At 43.2% G+C, this 17,125-nt stretch overlaps 2 protein-coding genes across 3 annotated transcripts in view; one reads left to right on the forward strand and one right to left on the reverse strand.

Moving 5' to 3' along the window:
• rabgap1l (RAB GTPase activating protein 1-like) overlaps nt 1-2,742 on the forward strand; it is a 187,672-nt gene extending 184,930 nt beyond the window's left edge. For both annotated transcript variants that reach the window (XM_080548270.1, XM_080548269.1), the window contains 5 exons: nt 618-722; nt 1,073-1,156; nt 1,475-1,546; nt 2,074-2,271; nt 2,565-2,742. In XM_080548270.1, the coding sequence (XP_080404396.1) occupies nt 618-722; nt 1,073-1,156; nt 1,475-1,546; nt 2,074-2,271; nt 2,565-2,729 (624 nt within the window). In that variant the 3' untranslated portion in view covers nt 2,730-2,742. The remainder of the gene's footprint in view (nt 1-617; nt 723-1,072; nt 1,157-1,474; nt 1,547-2,073; nt 2,272-2,564) is intronic.
• Nucleotides 2,743-8,968: 6,226 nt separating this feature from the next.
• Nucleotides 8,969-10,764, reverse strand: LOC308156138 (interferon-induced protein 44-like; the record flags this gene model as incomplete). The annotated part of the gene is made up of 6 exons (XM_080529494.1): nt 8,969-9,154; nt 9,415-9,515; nt 9,631-9,802; nt 9,913-10,065; nt 10,430-10,628; nt 10,748-10,764. The coding sequence occupies 6 exons, from the start codon at nt 10,762-10,764 to the stop codon at nt 8,969-8,971; spliced, it is 828 nt and encodes a 275-aa protein (XP_080385620.1).
• Between the last annotated feature and the right edge of the window lie 6,361 nt (nt 10,765-17,125).

The raw sequence follows: 17,125 nt of genomic DNA on the forward strand, positions 1-17,125 counted from the left end.
ATTAAACAATTATGAAAGTACATATTCATGCTATATGTAAGTAAGTAGCACCTCGCATCAGATTCAAGACCCTGGTGCTCGCCTACCGGGCGGAAAAGGGAACAGCCCCTCCCTACTTGCAAGCAATGGTCATCCCCCAAACCCCTGCTCTGAGTCAGACATGTATTTGTTGTAAGTGCTTTGGATAAATGCGTTTGCTCTATGCCAACAATGTAAATGTAGATGTAAATGTAAATGTAAATATAGATGTAAATGTAAATGTAAATGTAGATGTAAGTGAGCCATGTGGGCTGGAACAGAGGATCCAGAACAGCCCACAGGGCAGGAGCCTGAGTACAGCCCCTGGACAAGGACGCACGCTAGTACTTAGAACACATTTACATTTCATCTGTATTTGTTTTATACAACAGATACATTTGTCTAAGACAATCATCATAAGAAAAAGTAATGTATGCTAGAACCAGGGGCCATTGGCAGTCACAACGGTAGAGGAAGGAAGAATTATTATTAATAATAATAATAATAATAATAATAATAATTCTTCCTTCCTCTATTATTATTATTGTTGTTCTAGTCTGTTGAACCAGGAGGTATGAAGGTGTGGTGTTGTGTTCCAGGCGGAGGACAAGGCTGACGTGCTGAACAAGGAGCTGCTGAACACCAAGCAGCGTCTGGTGGAGACGGAGGAGGAGAAGAGGAGGCAGGACGAGGAGACGGCTCAGGTGACACACCCTCCTCACCTTCCTCACACACCTCTCACATATTCAACTCTGTTGTCGTGGCGATAAGTCTGGCCTTGGTCTGTGAGGTCTGTCTGTATGGAGGAGGTGACAATGTCCTCTGTGGCTCAGTTGGTAGAGCAATGGCGCTAGCAGCGCTTAGGTTGTGGGTTCGATTCCCGCTGGGACCATATATACTGAAAGATATATACACTCACTGCAATGTAAGTCACTTGGATAAAAGTGATGTATAATTATATTATTATTAATATTATTAATATTATTATTCTTTTATTATTAATATTAATATATTCATATTTATTGGACCCAATGCCCTCCTTTATCGTATTCAGATAAAAGAAGTGTTCAGGCGAGAGCTGGAGAAAGCAGAGTCGGAGATCAAGAAAACCACCGCCATCATCGCTGAATACAAACAGGTATGACACACAAACATTTAGATCAAACAGGTATGACACACAAACATTTAGATCAGTGAAGACCTCCCAAAGCCCTCTTCATTCCCACTAGCCCCTGTACAGTTTATCTACTGTAAATACATTTATTTAAAAAAATAAAATAATCCTGTTTGTCTGTTGGTTGTTTATTTTCTGTTTATTTACACATTTAGGAGTACTTCTACTGTAAAGCACTTTGGTTGACAAGTGTCATATTTAAATGTGCTTATACATTTGATTGATTGATTGATTGATTGATTGATTGATTGTCCTCTCTCTCTCTTGTCCTCTCTGCTCCAGATCTGCTCCCAGCTGAGCACCAGGTTGGAGAAGCAGCAGGCAGCCACCAAGGAGGAGCTGGACATCGTCAAGGTGATGAGAGAGAGAGGTCACCATGGTTACCATGTCACACGTAACCAGCGTGGACTCAAACTGTTTTCGTTAGCACATGTGGCTCTTGTGGTTATTGGGTAAAGATAATAGAAAGGTAATAATTAGTAAAGGAGGATATGTATTAATAGTTGTGAGTACTTCATAATCTCCCCAAGGGCACTTAAAATAAAATATTATATATTTATATATATATATATATATATAATATTAATATTACAACTGCAGTGGTAGGCATCTTAGATATGATCTGGAGCAAGGCACTTAACCCCTAATTGCTCCAGGGGCGCTGACGATGGCTGACACCCTGTGCCTACAGCAGAAGATACATTTCATTGTCCTCTGTGCAGTGACAAAAAGGTTGAATCTAATCTAATGTTATGTAATGTAATCTAATATACACTACTGCGTGTGCGTGCATGTGGGTGTGCGTCTGCGTCTGCGTCTGTGTCTGTGTCTGTCTGTGTGTCTGTGTGTCTGCGTGCGTCTGCGTCTGTGCGTGTGTGCAGAGCAAAGTGATGGCGTGCGAGCGCTGCAGGGAGGTGTTCAGTAAGGACGGGCCCCTCCAGATGCCGCCCCCCAGCAGGGACAGCCGGGACAGCGAGCTGGACGAGGAGAAGGACTCCCTGAAGGCCCAGCTGAGGGAGCTGGAGCTGGAGCTGGCCCAGACCAAACTGCAGCTGGTCGAGGCCAAGTGCAAGATCCAGGTCAGACCCCAGACTCACTTGATCATGTTCATGATTGTGTCGATTATTTATGACTAGTGTGAAGGTATGAAGGTGTTGTTCTAGTATGTTGAACCAGGAGGTATGAAGGTGTTCTAGTATGTTGAACCAGGAGGTATGAAGGTGTTCTTATGACGGTCATTCTGACGTACGTCTGGTCCCCCCCCCCCTCTCTCTCTCTCTCTCTCTCTCTCTCTCTCTCTCTCTCTCTCTCTCTCTCTCACCTGTCCTGCCCCCCCCCCCCCCCCCCCCGCCTCTGGTCCCCCCCCCCCCAGGAGCTGGAGCATCAGAGAGGCGTCCTGATGAACGAGATCCAAGCGGCCAAAAACTCCTGGTTCAGCAAGACCCTGGGCTCCCTGAAGAGCTCCAGCACCTCCTCCTCCTCCTCCCAGCCCCCCCCATCCCCTAAGGACCAGCCCAGCCAGGACAAGGTGGTCTAGAACCAGGAAGTGGACAGGAAAGGAGTAATACAGTATGCACAGGAGAGGTCAAGAACTCTTAAGGGAACTTACACCCAAGACATTGCAGTATTCCTTTTTCAGGGGGTCGAGGGTCGGGGAGGGGAGGGGAGGGGGGGGGGTCCCTACTTTGTCCCACCCCTCCCGTGAGCACTAGAGAAGAGAGAACGGAACCGTCTGTCCTCTTACACTCCCCCGTTCCTCCTCACAAGCCCCACCCACTCCTCCCAGTCTGGACCACCAACCGGTAGTAACCATAGTAACTCCAGGTTTTGATCGTTGCAGAAGGTTCCTGTGTGAAGACGTAGCAGCCACTCAGTTCGTGGCGTTTGAAACCGTGCGCGGTTGGATAGCGGCCGACTGCGGTAGGTCCGGTTGTTCATGGGTATCCGTTCATTCGCTGTTGTCTGGCCCTCCTAGTTCACAAAAAGCCAAAACCTTAACGTCTTTGAAACGAGAGGATAAACCTGAGTAATGTAACGTACCCAACGTGATTGTTGGTTGCCACTTGACACTCAATACAACAGCTCCCCCTAGAGGCTGTGCATCTTTACTGCTGAGTGATAGCCTTAAGCAGGGCATGCCAATAAGTGAGAACTACACTCACCGAGAACTTTATTAGGAACACTAATACTTAATACTGGGTAGGGGCATCCCTTTGCTCTCAAAACAGCCTCAATTCCTCGTGGCGTTGATTCCACAAGATGTTGGAAACATTCCGTTGAGATCCTGGTTCCCTGATGACATGATTGCATCCCGCAATCACCCTGCAGATTTTTACAGGTGCGCTTTCACGCTCCGGTGAATCGAGACAGTTAACGGGTTCCTACCACATCCCAAATGTGTAATATTCGATTCAGATCAACTTGGACTGTTGACACAAGGCAGGTTGGGTGTCCATGGATGTCCACAGGTGTTCCTAATAAAGTGTCCCGTGAGTGTAGGTCCAAACCTAAAGTAGATGATCTTCCGTCTGGCTTGAGTCTGACTTGTGAAGATAGTGCATTAGCTACTGGCAGCAGCTCATTATCCACATTACAGGATTACATGTTTGCTGCTTAAACCTACAGGAAACTGCACCAAGCATCTGCAGCATAGCATATCTTTAGCACAGCTTTCCGAAAGGGGACACTGCATTGAGAATTAAAAATATATATATTGTATTTCTTTATAGTAATATTACGTAAACAATGTTGTCATATAAATATGTATAACTAATTATTGATCGTTTTTAATCTTGTACAGTTCTTTAAAAAAAAAAAAAAAAAACTTGCTCTGTTCATTCGTTTTTTTTTTTACTGTTTGGAATTTGAATGTCATCTTTGTAGATGTCGACGTAATTAAGCACAGTGTGTAAGGTCTGGTCTAGTTCAAATGACGGAGAGCCAAAGTGACATTCCAACTTACCTGTTCCATTCCTGCTTCTATACCATAATTCAGAAAACGAAGTTCCAAGTTTTACCTTTTTTACTAAGTGAGTCTCATGGTGAACTGAATAGCTGTTTGCTTTCATCTTCAGTGTGGAGCGTCCTCCAACCTCACCCGTGTGAGGGTTCTTCACAGTTGAAGGAGGTAACCATAATGTTTTAGGGATGACTACCCTCCCACTCAGCTAACTGTCAGCAATAATTGGAGCATTCCCTGCCCATGTTTCTGCATTAACAACCATCAAGTCTCCGTTTGAAGATCCAGTGATTCCATTAACGTGGTTAACGTAGAGCTTTAACACTAGGACAGCCATGCCTATTTAACCAACTATTAGAGCCGCCTTGGGGGTCTAATAGAACCCCCTCTTTAGAATGGAAATCTGCTACTTACACACAACGACCACTAGTTGTCCGCTTGTAAATTAGCCTGCCTCCTACACAGAAAAACTGCAAAACAGCTTTATACTAGCTTATCCTGGTGTGATTTTGAAAATGTAAGGATACTGGGTGATAGAACGCACATATCTAGGAAAAGTCTTGAAAGGAGGGTCCTGAAATTTGATCGAGTGCAAAGATATAAAAAAAAAAATCTTACTCACAGGGTCACCGTGACCCCACCATGGCTGTTCTAGTGTTAACATAGTGCTGAATGTCCATGATGAATCAGTAGCGATCCAGGAATGAGAGAGAGGGCGTGATAAAGAAAGCTCTTTCTAAAAATCGGTTGTGGAGTTCGAGCACTATGTTTTGTTTGTTTACATGGACATGCACATTATGTGACGGCAGCCGGTGAAATGGGAAAGTCGGCAACCGACCAAATGTTCAGACTTCTATTCAGAAACAGTGTAACTCACCGAATCCATTGCGTTGCAATATTTTGGAATGCGATGGATTCAGTGAGCTACATTTTTCGGAGTAAAAGTCAGAACATTTGGTCGGTTTGCAGACTTGTTCCCCCCCCTTTCACCAACTGCCGTCACATATTTGCCGCTGTTGGAAAAGGTGGACGTATGTTACACACGTTACCTTCAAGCCAATTCATCAGCGACTCTTCATAGTCTCGCCTGACCGTTCACACAACATGTGACCTCCTCCTCCACCCAAAAATATGGCACAATTTCATCGCATACGCCACGATAAAGCACTGAGAAATGTCGTAGTAGAGCGACAAGCAATTGAACATGAACAAAACACGCCCCCGTCCGAGCGGGTTACATAGTTGCCATTTGATCAAAAGTCTCTCTACATAGAAATGTCCACACGTGATGCTGTTCCAGGGGGCGACGTACTGTTAATGCATGTTTGTGCCCTCTCATACTAGAGTCCAGGGTGGGGCGGATAACACATGCAATACACATGCCAAGAACACACTGCTTCCACCTCCATTACAGAAGCAGTAGATTGCGTTGGCGTCACCCTTTGGACTCAGGCCGAGACCGTGTGTAGTACTCGTATGCGTGTGTCCGGCACTGTAACTTGAGTAGCTCCAGTTGAAATGGTTTCTTCACATGACTGCCTTCCTTCCTTTTTTTGTTTTTGTTTGTTGGACCAAGCAGTGACTGTTCTTGTCAAAGCACTGGGTTTGTAAATGAAAGAATGAGAAGAAAGCCATCTGAATACATTATACATTACATTATACTCACTAGAGAGAATCATCACCTGTGCCATGAGATACAGTACCTGAACCTACCCGCCATTTTAAGAGCAGGACGCAAGTCGGTAAGGACACTGCAGAGGAATCGTGGCCATGTCGTCGTCGTCGTCCCCACCCCCCCCCCGCAATTGTCTTATCCAAACTTCCTTTCCTTCTCTCCTTTGTGGCCACCGATCTGAAAGAACTGGACGATGTGACGCCTATTCAGGTTCAACATCGGTCAGTGGTGATGAAGGAAAGGAAGTTATCTAAGAACATAACCAACATGTTTTATTGGTGTTTTTTTATGGACAAGTAACCCAGTCGTGTGTCTTTCTAAAAAAACACATCTGTGGATGATTACAAAGTGCTACAGCTACAGTGTCATATCAAGTTGTTTTTTTTGCGAGGTTCCAAAGCCTCTTGTGTATTTTATGTACACTTAACATCGCATCGATATCTTAAAACACTAATGTTAATTTGTACTCACAACGTTATCCTGAGAACAAACGTTTTTTTTTGTTACTTTCCATTGTTGAGAAGACAGCTGCCAAATTATAATCCACACAATTACAACGATGCAAACGAAATAACTTCAGATTGACTACAGAGTGTGATCCGTGTTGTACAGTACGCTGTACCTCAACAGCTCTTCTACGTTAGAGTTATAACCCTGGGGTTCCCTCCCTCCGTGTTCCTTTTCGTTGCCATGTGAATCAGTGACATGGTCTAACTAACAGTGTTTTCTGTACAGTAACTGCCTGACGTACATTAATAAACTTCAGTTTCTCTGTCCACTGACTTATCTTTCCTTGTTGTTCCTTTTATTGAATGACAATTTGCAGCATACATCATTTGGCATGTTCTTCATTGCCTTATGAGCCGTCTTTCAAGGTGTCAACACTGGTTTCTGTATACAGTCTTAACAATCTGGGAGGTATTCCATCAACGTTGCTAAAGGAAATCCAGGCTTTTTTATTTTATTTTTATTTTTATTAAATCAAAATGTATCAAAATAAGACTGGATTTTCCTTTAGCGACATTGATGGAATACCCCCCCTGAGTTTTAACCATCAAAACAAACATTCAAGAAACTGTTACAGACAGCCAATGCATCAGCATGGCTATTTAGTGACGTTTTAAGGGGGAAAACTACATATTATTGCACATTTAATTCTTCTATTTGTATTAACTGTTACACTGTTTGTTTCTAGTTTACAACTTCTCCAACTTCACGAGTTAGGTGAGGTGGCAACATAACAATATCATTTCATCAGAATATATATATTTTTTGCATTGCGTAACTTTCAAGTTCCTTGATCACACCCATGACAGAGAAACGAAACTGAAGCCAAACTCCTGTCTCCTGACCTCTGAGTCACAGGAGGGGAAGCAAGGAATCTAGATGTTACGGTACATGTGGGAAGACGGTACATGTGGGAAAACTAGGGTTAGGTGCTAGGGTGCTACGGTTACGGTTAGGGTTAAGGTTAGACATGCCAGCATGTACCAAGTCGACGTAGCACCTAACTCTAATCCTAGTTTTCCCACATGTACTGTAACATAGATACAACTTTAGAGATACATTTTAGGAGGTGTAAAGCCTTCATCAATACAACTATGACAGACCTATATTAAGATAGGATATCAAGATAGGCTGAGTTTAATAATTTTGACGTGTGAAATGACAACCAAATACAGTTCGTTCCTTATCATTTACACATCACACACACACATATTAGCCCATTAACATTTACTGTATTAGTAAAGTTAAATTTAAATTTTCAAGAGATCTGGACCGCTGCATAACACACGACTATCCCCCCACCTCTACCCCCCAACAATTAAATTGAATCTGACGACTAGAATTACATTCTAAATACAAACACAGGCTAAAGATCGCGCAACTCACCTGATTAAACTCTCGAGACCGACTACTCCCTCTCTCTCTGAGAAAGGTTTTACGTAATACTGGTCTTACTAAATTATTACAAATTATTAATCACTAAAATGTTCAGTTTACCTAAACAGCACGTCTCCTGCCTTAACCAGTGAGGCTAACGCTTATTACTAATCTCTACAAACAAAATTGGTGTATGAATTGTCAACATTAACAGAAGTTTGAGTAATTTTTATTCAAGGAAACACTTCATTCGAATTAAGTAAGTAAGTAAAGTTTATTTCTAAAGCACCTATCCCAGACCAGGGGTCACAAAGTGCTTTCCATATATAAAACATAATAAAAGAGCAAATGATATAGCAGGTTAAAAGAAATAGGTAAACAAGTGAAAATAAGAACAAGTAACAAAATAACAAGTGTACAACAATATTAACAGGACAGAAAAAGACAGAGACCTACTGGGGCTGTAAGGACGCAGTAAGTCACAGATGTCGGCAGGTGCCTGACCATGAAGGGCTCTGTAAGTGATGACCAGAACCTTGAATTGAATTATACATTTTATGGGGAGCCAGTGTAGGGACCAGGGGTGCACATAACTGGTGCGCCAGTGCGCATGCGTCGCCAAAATGCATGCTGCGCGGCAAATCAGCCGCATGAAGGCGCTCTTGCGCACCAACAGCTCTTTTTTTTTTTTTTTTTTATGTGGAAAAGTTGATTTCAGTGTTTACAGAACAGAGCAGTGCTTAAAGAGATGTCCGTTTATATCAGTGTGTTTAAAGAACAGACATTCAGTTAGTGCTTAAAGAGATGTCAGTTTATTTCAGTGTGTTTAAAGAACAGACATTCAGTTAGTGCTTAAAGAGATGTCAGTTGATTTCATTGTGTTTAAAGGAGTCGGACAGACTTTCATTCTTAAAGAGCAGTCATTTGATTTTGCATTTGTTTCTTTTGTTTTGCACACAATAATTTGGTCGTTCATCTTTATTTATGAATAAATGTCGTTTTGCTAATAATATATCCATGTATCCCTTTTTTATCCATCCTGTGGGACGGGTCGTGACTCGCGAGCTCGGGGAGCACCAAGCAGCATCCCTAGGTGCTCCTCTGAGCACTGGCCCCAAAAAGTTATGTGCACCCCTGGTAGGGACGCTAAATAGAGTTTCAAGTTAAGTAAAATAAAGTAGAATTACTTAATGAGAAAGAAGAGACAAACATTCTCTGATTACATCACAAGAGACAAACATTCTCTGATTACATAACCCTAACCCATTTTCAGCGGCTCTGGGGTGCTGTCCTGGAAGTACAGGTCCACATACTGCAGGACGTGATCCACTGCGCTGAGCAGGAGGAGGTCCGTGTTCTCGTCAAGGTCCAGCTGAGACGAGTAGTTCTTCACTGGGACGATGTAGGAGAGGGGCATGCCAAGAAGGTCCCCAGCCTTGATCATCTACACACACACAGAGACACACACACAGAGACACACACACACACACAGACAGACACACAGAGACAGACACACACACACACACACACACACAGACAGACACACACAGACACACAGACAGACAGACACACACACACACATACAGACACACACACACACACACACACAGACACACGGACACACGACTCAGTCATTGGACTTTCTGGACTGTACGTACACATAAAAGAACTACTGGTCAGACAAGGTAAGGCATCACTGAATACCTTCTCCTGCACAATCCGGCTCTTGTACACCTGGGAGACGTCCCGGGCGGTCTCCTGACACACCTGGTCCACGTGTGTCAGCAGAGCAACCTGGTGCACTCCTAGATAGAACAAACAAATTCCCACAATATACAATATTTCCTTTCATAATAACTCTCGTATTCAGCTAGTGGCCCTAGTGACCAGGCAAAAATGTGCTCACAAACGCGCGCTCACCCAGGTCACTGATGTGTTCTCGGAGCTGTCGGAAGGTGGTGCTCAGGCTCTTGGGGTAGGCGGAGACCTTGGAGGCGTCGACCACAAAGACCACACAGTGCACTTTGTCTCTGAGGGACGGCTTCTTCACATAACCCGCAGTCTCTGATCTTACTGGCTGTTCGAGACTAAACTAACAGATGGAAAAATATGTTGAAACATTATTTTTCTTCATGTGTTGAATACTTATTTTCCCCTACTTTATGCTCACTATACCACTTGTGTCCATTCCCCCTAACAGACCTTGTGTCCCTCAGGAACATGGCCTTTGATGACGGACAGAGCGTCGTGAAGCGTCAGGCCGGTGGTCTCCCCGTCCCCCAGACCCATGACGTCCCACAGGCTCAGCGCAGTGGCCGGCTCCGCACTCTGTCCACGGATGTGGAAAGACTGGAGCTAGGACAAGGAGGCCAAAGAGAGTGCTGATGTATTCAAATATTTAGTTCATTCACAGGTCCCTCCCTCCCTACGCAAGCCACGGTCAGCCTCCCACCCCCTGCTCGCTCGCTCTTCCACCTCGGCTGGCCGCCCGGCACCGCCGCCTCTATTCCAAGTGAAGCAAATGTTCTAGTGAGAACACACCCTAAGCTTCTTCAGCCTTTAGTTATTTGATAAACAGGTGAATTATCTTTCATTTACAACTACGGTCTTCAGTCTAGGTCGCAATAAGTCCAATCGGGAGTACTGAGCCTATACACGTGCCTATACAGAGTTAATACTTTCTTGACAAACTCACGTGTCTTTCCATTTCTGCCTCTACCTTTTTAGTGAAGCAGGTGGTGGACGAGCCGACCATGGCGCGGTTGGTGACCCTCCCGTTCAAGATGGCCGACTGAACGGAGCTGATGAAGCTGGACTTGCCAGCGCCGACAGGGCCGAGCAGCAGTACTCGAGCCTGCGACGCCGCCTCACAATCAGGCTTATAAGAGCTGACGTACTCCATCAGCATCTCTTTACGGCTGTACATACAAACAGTATAATGTTAATCACACGGTTATGGATTGGTCATTTTTCACTGTAACATACAGTATCAGGCCTACTATTGAAGGTTTGAGTGTCAGGGTGGTGTGATACTCACTCCTCTGTCCACGCCATCTCCCTCCATGGAGACTCCAGCATACCAGTCAATCCTTGATGTGCAGAGTTTATAACGGCATGAGTGAAAATAACTGAAGCTTGGGATACTGGAAAAATGTCCTAAATCCTCACTAAATTACGCTGCGTGATTACATAGTTTCACGAGAATTATAGGATAGTCATTTTTGCCTACCTCCCAGCCCCCACGTTGGTACGGCTTGTTTCTTTTGGGCCAATTTGACGTCCTCTGTCTTTGTTAAAGGAACAGCAGCAGCAGGCACGGCTCCGCCTCCGGGACCGCTACCGGCATTGATTGGCGCACCTGTCCACAATCTGACAGTCAACTCTTCTCGACGAATGCCCTGCACCTGCTGCATGTTGGGGGCCAGATCGACGCCCTTCGTGGTTCGTCCCACGCTTCCAGCTCTGCTACCCTGCCCGTCTAACCTCTGTCTAACACTTGTTCTCCCTGTCCTCCAGAAGATACCTAACCTGCCCGACCCCTGCCTGTCTGTCTGTCTGTCTGTCTGCTCTACCCCCGCCTCTCTGTCTGTCTGTCTGTCTGCTCTACCCCTGCCTGTCTGTCTGTCTGTCTGCTTGACCCCTGCCTCTCTGTCTGTCTGCTCTACCCCTGCCTCTCTGTCTGTCTGTCTGTCTGTCTGTTCTACCCCTGCCTCTCTGTCTGTCTGTCTGCTCTACCCCTGTCTGTCTGTCTGTCTGCTCGACCCCTGCCTGTCTGCCTCTCTGTCTGTCTGCTCTACCCCTGCCCTGCCTGCTCGACCCCTGCCTGACTGACTGCCTGGCTGCTCTAACCCTGCCTGTCTGTCTGTCTGCCTGCCTGCCTGCCTGCCTGTTCGACCCCTGCCTCTCTGTCTGCCTGCTCTACCCCTGCCTCTCTGTCTGTCTGACTGCCTGTTCGACCCCTGCCTGCCCCGTCTGATCACCTTCTGTTGGAACATTCTAGTTAAACGACTTGCTCAACACTTACCTGCTTGTCCTGCGCCTGCATCTAGGTTCAGCCTCAGAGCAGACCCAAAGTTAAAGCTTGTAGTGGGTGTGGGTTTCTCACCAACCGTAAAGAGAGCCATTCTTCTGCCAATAGATTAGATTGTCCTATAACCAGTGAAAAGTATTCATTTATTTCAGAAATGTTGTTACTTGTAATTCTATCCATAGATTGTCAACGCATCAATTATTGATCAAAGCCCACCTCGGTGATTTGAGCACACCAGTCTATAACATAGGCAGAGTAGTAAGTGAGTGAGTATAATCCTAATTTAACATCTGCGTTGATATCAATGCAAAAATGTATGCAAATGTACCCATTGATTCTCGAAAGATACGACTTAGAAATGCCCAATAAGTTTGTCTTACCTCAACAACACTTAAAATATAAGGTTGTTTTACTTCATTGTAAGCTTCGCTTCACGTGTAGCTTTGAAATATTATGCTTAAAACTATAATTATATTTTTAAAAAAAATACCATGCACTTATTACCCAGTGAGCAATTTTACGTTGATTAGACGTCTAAACAACGTCTAAATGGCCCGTAGACGTCTAGGCGAAATCGAGGCTAAATATCCGCCAAATTGGAAATTTAAAAAACGTCTATGTTTAGACGTTGAAATGCCGTTGAAACATAGACGTTGTTTCCCTGTCTATGTTTCAACAACATTTCAACGTCTAAACATAGACGTTGTTTCAATTTCCAATTTGGCCTATATTTAGACCTTGAAATGCCGTTGAAATATTATGTTCCTGGAGGTACTGCAATACCAAGTCGATGCGTGGTGTGGACGGAGCAAGCCCCTATTCCATCTCCCTGCTCCAAAAAACAATTTAATATAACGTCCCCGGGTAGGGGACGTATCAGATATTAAACTGATAAGAACAGATACACTTGATCTTAGCCAAAAGGCCGAGAAGCGATACCCGCGATGGTTTCGAGGGAGGGTAGTCATTCTCTGGCACGTCAATGTAGTTCACGGTTTAACCACAACAATAGTTTCTATAGGCATTCCACTATATAATAATAATGGTATTAGCGGAATAGTGTTTTAACAATAATAATGTAGTGCCAATGTACAAAATATGCCAAAAATACTACTTTTCACTGTTCCAACCGGGAAATTCAATACGTCCCATGGTCACGTGGTAACCCGTCTCCAATCGTAGCGAAAGAAAGCATTTGTTAACCAAAATTACATTAACCGCAAACTGGAAATAATAACCAACCGGTTACATGTAGCAAAACGTAATGCGATTATTATGTGACGTTTTTTGTATTTAAGAAAGCACATTTTAACGATATTTCCTTTTAACGATCAGTTTCTATGGACCTCTTTGAATTAAAAGAAAAGGACAAAGAAGAATATGCCTGTAAGCAATGCGTTTGTATTTTTAAAATATAACTGGTCTTTCCTCTCATTCTGTGCTACTTGTTCCTGTTTAAAGTTGTTCATGTGCTTTGATCTTTGTTTGAAAAGCCACTGATGACTCTACAATGATAGACTCTCCTCTGCAGTCATCAACACCAGGTACTATGACTATTTTTCTATATAATCTCAATTCAGTTCATGTAGTGTGTTGCCGATTTGTCTTCCCAGCCTCATAGTCATAGAGTAGAGCGTAAGGACAATAGAATGGGTTTAATAACGGTTTAATGCATTTGAGATAAGTAGAAAATATGTTTAGACACAGACCGCATTTATCTCCGGACAGCGACGTATAGACGCAATTTAAACCACCACTTCCGCATGAATAACTATGCTAGACTACATGGAATCTCAGACTAAATGACGGTCTGGTACATATTTTGACAATCTACAGGCGTTTAGGGTATTAATTTAAACTCAACGTGCTGCTAGACTAAAACAGGTTTAGACACAGACAGCATTTATCTGGGTTAAAGGACAGCGACGTATAGACGCAATTTAAACCACCACTTCCGCATGAATAACTATGCTAGACTACATGGAATCTCAGACTAAATGACGGTCTGGTACATAGTTTGACAGTCTACAGGCGTTTAGGGTATTAATTTAAACTCAACGTGCTGCTAGACTAAAACAGGTTTAGACACAGACAGCATTTATCTGGGTTAAAGGACAGCGACGTATAGACGCAATAAACCACCACTTCCGCATGAATAACTATGCTAGACTACATGGAATCTCAGACTAAATGACGGTCTGGTACATATTTTGACAATCTACAGGCGTTTAGGGTATTCATTTAAACTCAACGTGCTGCTAGACTAAAACAGGTTTAGACACAGACCGCATTTATCTGTGTTAAAGGACAGCGACGTATAGACGCAATTTAAACCACCACTTCCGCATGAATAACTATGCTAGACTACATGGAATCTCATACTACATGACGTCTGGGACGTATTCTGACAGTTTAGAGGGGTTTAATAACGGTTTTCATGCATTTAAGATAAGTAGAAAATATAGCCGTAATATAGCTGGTCTATATTGGTTTATATTCTAGACGCGAGGTTGAAAAGACGTCTATTGCTCACTGGGTAGTCCTTGCATCGAGAGCCCATTCCCGAGCCTCCTCTCTCAACATTACACCCAAACAACACAACTAATGAAGCAGCTTTAATAACACAATGTTGACATGATCCAGCGCACCGCATGTCTATCAAAACAGATAAGAAACCTTCACGATCTTAAACAATACAAACCTGGATTGACGACAGATCGCTTGAAGACTTTATTGATCTCCACGTGTCAGGGGCGTGTCCAGGGGGGGGCCAGGGGTGGCCCGTGCCACCCCTGAAATCTGATTGGCCACCCTAGGTGCCACCCTGATTGATTGGCTATCTGCCTAGTCACTCAGAGCAGAGGCCACTTCGCACCACGAGACAAACTTTTCGAACAGAACACCTTTTTGATCAGCGGTGAGGTTTGATTGATTGATTGAAAACTTTATTAGAATGTTTGCAGAAGTAGGTACATGAAAGTACATATGGCAGGTGTGCTGGTCTTGGCGCTCCTGAAGAAATGTGAGTACCATTAATGGTTAGACTTTTGCATAGCTACATATAGGCTACGGTGTTGTGCTAGTGGTTAAAACGTTTTAGCTGTAACATTATATTTTGTAGTAGGCTACTCTGGTCTCTCATCATCCGATCTCAGCTTGCTAGTAAACCTGTCGTCGAAATGCTAGCTAATGCTAACGTTAGGCTATAGGCTAGGTAACGTCAGCTATATACATTTGAATGCTTGAGTATGTTTTGTTTGTGTATTGTGCAAGTTATAAAGTGACATGTGTTATGTGATGGTTAATGTTACAGTATGAAAAGAAATCAGAGCATTCAGGGTTTCTTCCAAAGAAAAAAACCCAAAAGGACAGAGCAGCAGGACAGAGAAGCCAGAGCTAATGTTAGTCAGTCAGAGGATGAGAGCCAGCTGGAGGATGTAGACCCAGTTAGCCCACAGCAAGAGCCTCCAGCTTCTGCTGTACACATGGGTATGTATGTAACATTCTGATAGCTCCAGATGTATTTTTAGTAAGCACTTATTTGATAACCGTGATAATGTAACATTGTGATTAATTGCTATACATTTAAACTAAAGCCGAATCTTGTCGATTAAGCCTGTAGGGGTATTCATATTGTATTCATTTGAGTTTGGTAGCTAACATCGGCCTACTTACAAAAAAGGCTGATTTTGTCATTATGACCATTTCTGTGATTTTGTAGAGTCAAACAAGGATACTGATGATGAAGGCTGCACATCAGCTTCACCTGCACATCAGGGTATGTTGTACAGTATACAATACATACAATATAAGCCATCTACTTCTCTGCTTTCAGGTTGTTATGAATACAACTATTACTACTATTACTATTACTACTACTATTAAATTGATACAACTATTACAATTCCTGCATTGCTTTTTTCAATTACCTGTTAACTTCAGTAGATGTGGCTTTGAATTTCTCGTAATCTGATTTCATTATTTGCCAAAACCAAGTTTACAATGGCAGCTTCCTGTACCCCGGTGAACATTTGGCATTTTTTCCCCCACAGTAGAGTAAATTGTACAGGAAACTTGAAACTTTACAGTTAAGAGAAGCAATTCGAAAAAAATTGTAAGAAAAAGAAAGGAGAGGCAGCTAGTTTTTTATGTTAATGTAACATATGTTTAAGAATTATTGTTTTTCCTTGTACCTGTACAGTGTACAGTGTTTTTTGTTTTGTTTTGTGTTACAATTGGAGTGCCTGCATGTTATAGTGTACAAAATATGCTGGTTTGTTTAAAGAATAAAAAACATCTGAGTTTAATATTACATTTGTATGGAGCCACTCTGTTGTGTTGTGATTGGTAGCACTGGGACTTTTAAACAGGGATTGTTATTTTAGGGTGTGTTCTCACTAGAACATTTGCTTCACTTGGAATCAGAGTTTAGGATGAAATTCGCTTTGCTCTGCGTTGTTTGGAGCTGTGAGAACGCACATTCGAAGTCACTCCCGGAGCAAACAACCAACACATGCTCCGGCGCTTGAAAAGGGTGGTTTCGCTCCGGTTAGAAACGACGCATCGAGGCTGTCCATAGGAAAACAACAGTGCATGCGTGTTGATCTGGATAAGAGCGGGACGAACGGGCAGTTTTCTATTTTCCTGACCAATCAACTACCACATCTGTTGCTTCAATTGCCTATGTTACTTTGTTTACATAAAGGGCTGTGAGAACGCAAATCAGAAATAATTTATGCAACAATGTTGCAAACTTATCCGCTTGCTCTGGGTCATGATTCAGATTTTCATGTAAGAACATGACCTTAGTAGCCCAATTAAAGTATACAATGGGGAGTGGAGACAGAAATGGTAATAAAAAGCACAAAATGGTGTGTACAAATTCACCAGAATGCAGGGAATTAAGTGTTAAATTCTCAAAATTGTGCCACCCATGCATAACAAGGTGCCCCACCTGGGCCACCCCAGTGAAAAAGGTCTGGACACGCCACTGCCACGTGTGACTCGCTGGTCGAAACTACAGGAGACAGTTAGACAGGCGAGCGTGTTGGTTTGTAAAGAGGCGTGACACTTCTGTCGAAATGAAAGTGAAAGTAAGGAAGGTACAGTAACTGCCTGACGTACATTAATAAAGTTCAGTTTCTCTGTCCACTGACTTATTTATCCTTGTTGTTCCTTTTATTGAATGACAATTTGCAGCATACATCATTTGGCATGTTCTTCATTGCCTTATGAGCCGTCTTTCAAGGTGTCAACACTGGTTTCTGTATACAGTCTTAACAATCTGGGAGGTATTCCATCAACGTTGCTAAAGGAAATCCAGGCTTTTTTATTTTTTATTAAATCAAAATGTATCAAAATAAGACTGGATTTTCCTTTAGCGAC

The sequence above is a fragment of the Nansenia antarctica genome (genome assembly GCF_963989245.1).
Source record: "Nansenia antarctica genome assembly, chromosome: 1".
NCBI lineage: Eukaryota > Metazoa > Chordata > Actinopteri > Argentiniformes > Microstomatidae > Nansenia > Nansenia antarctica.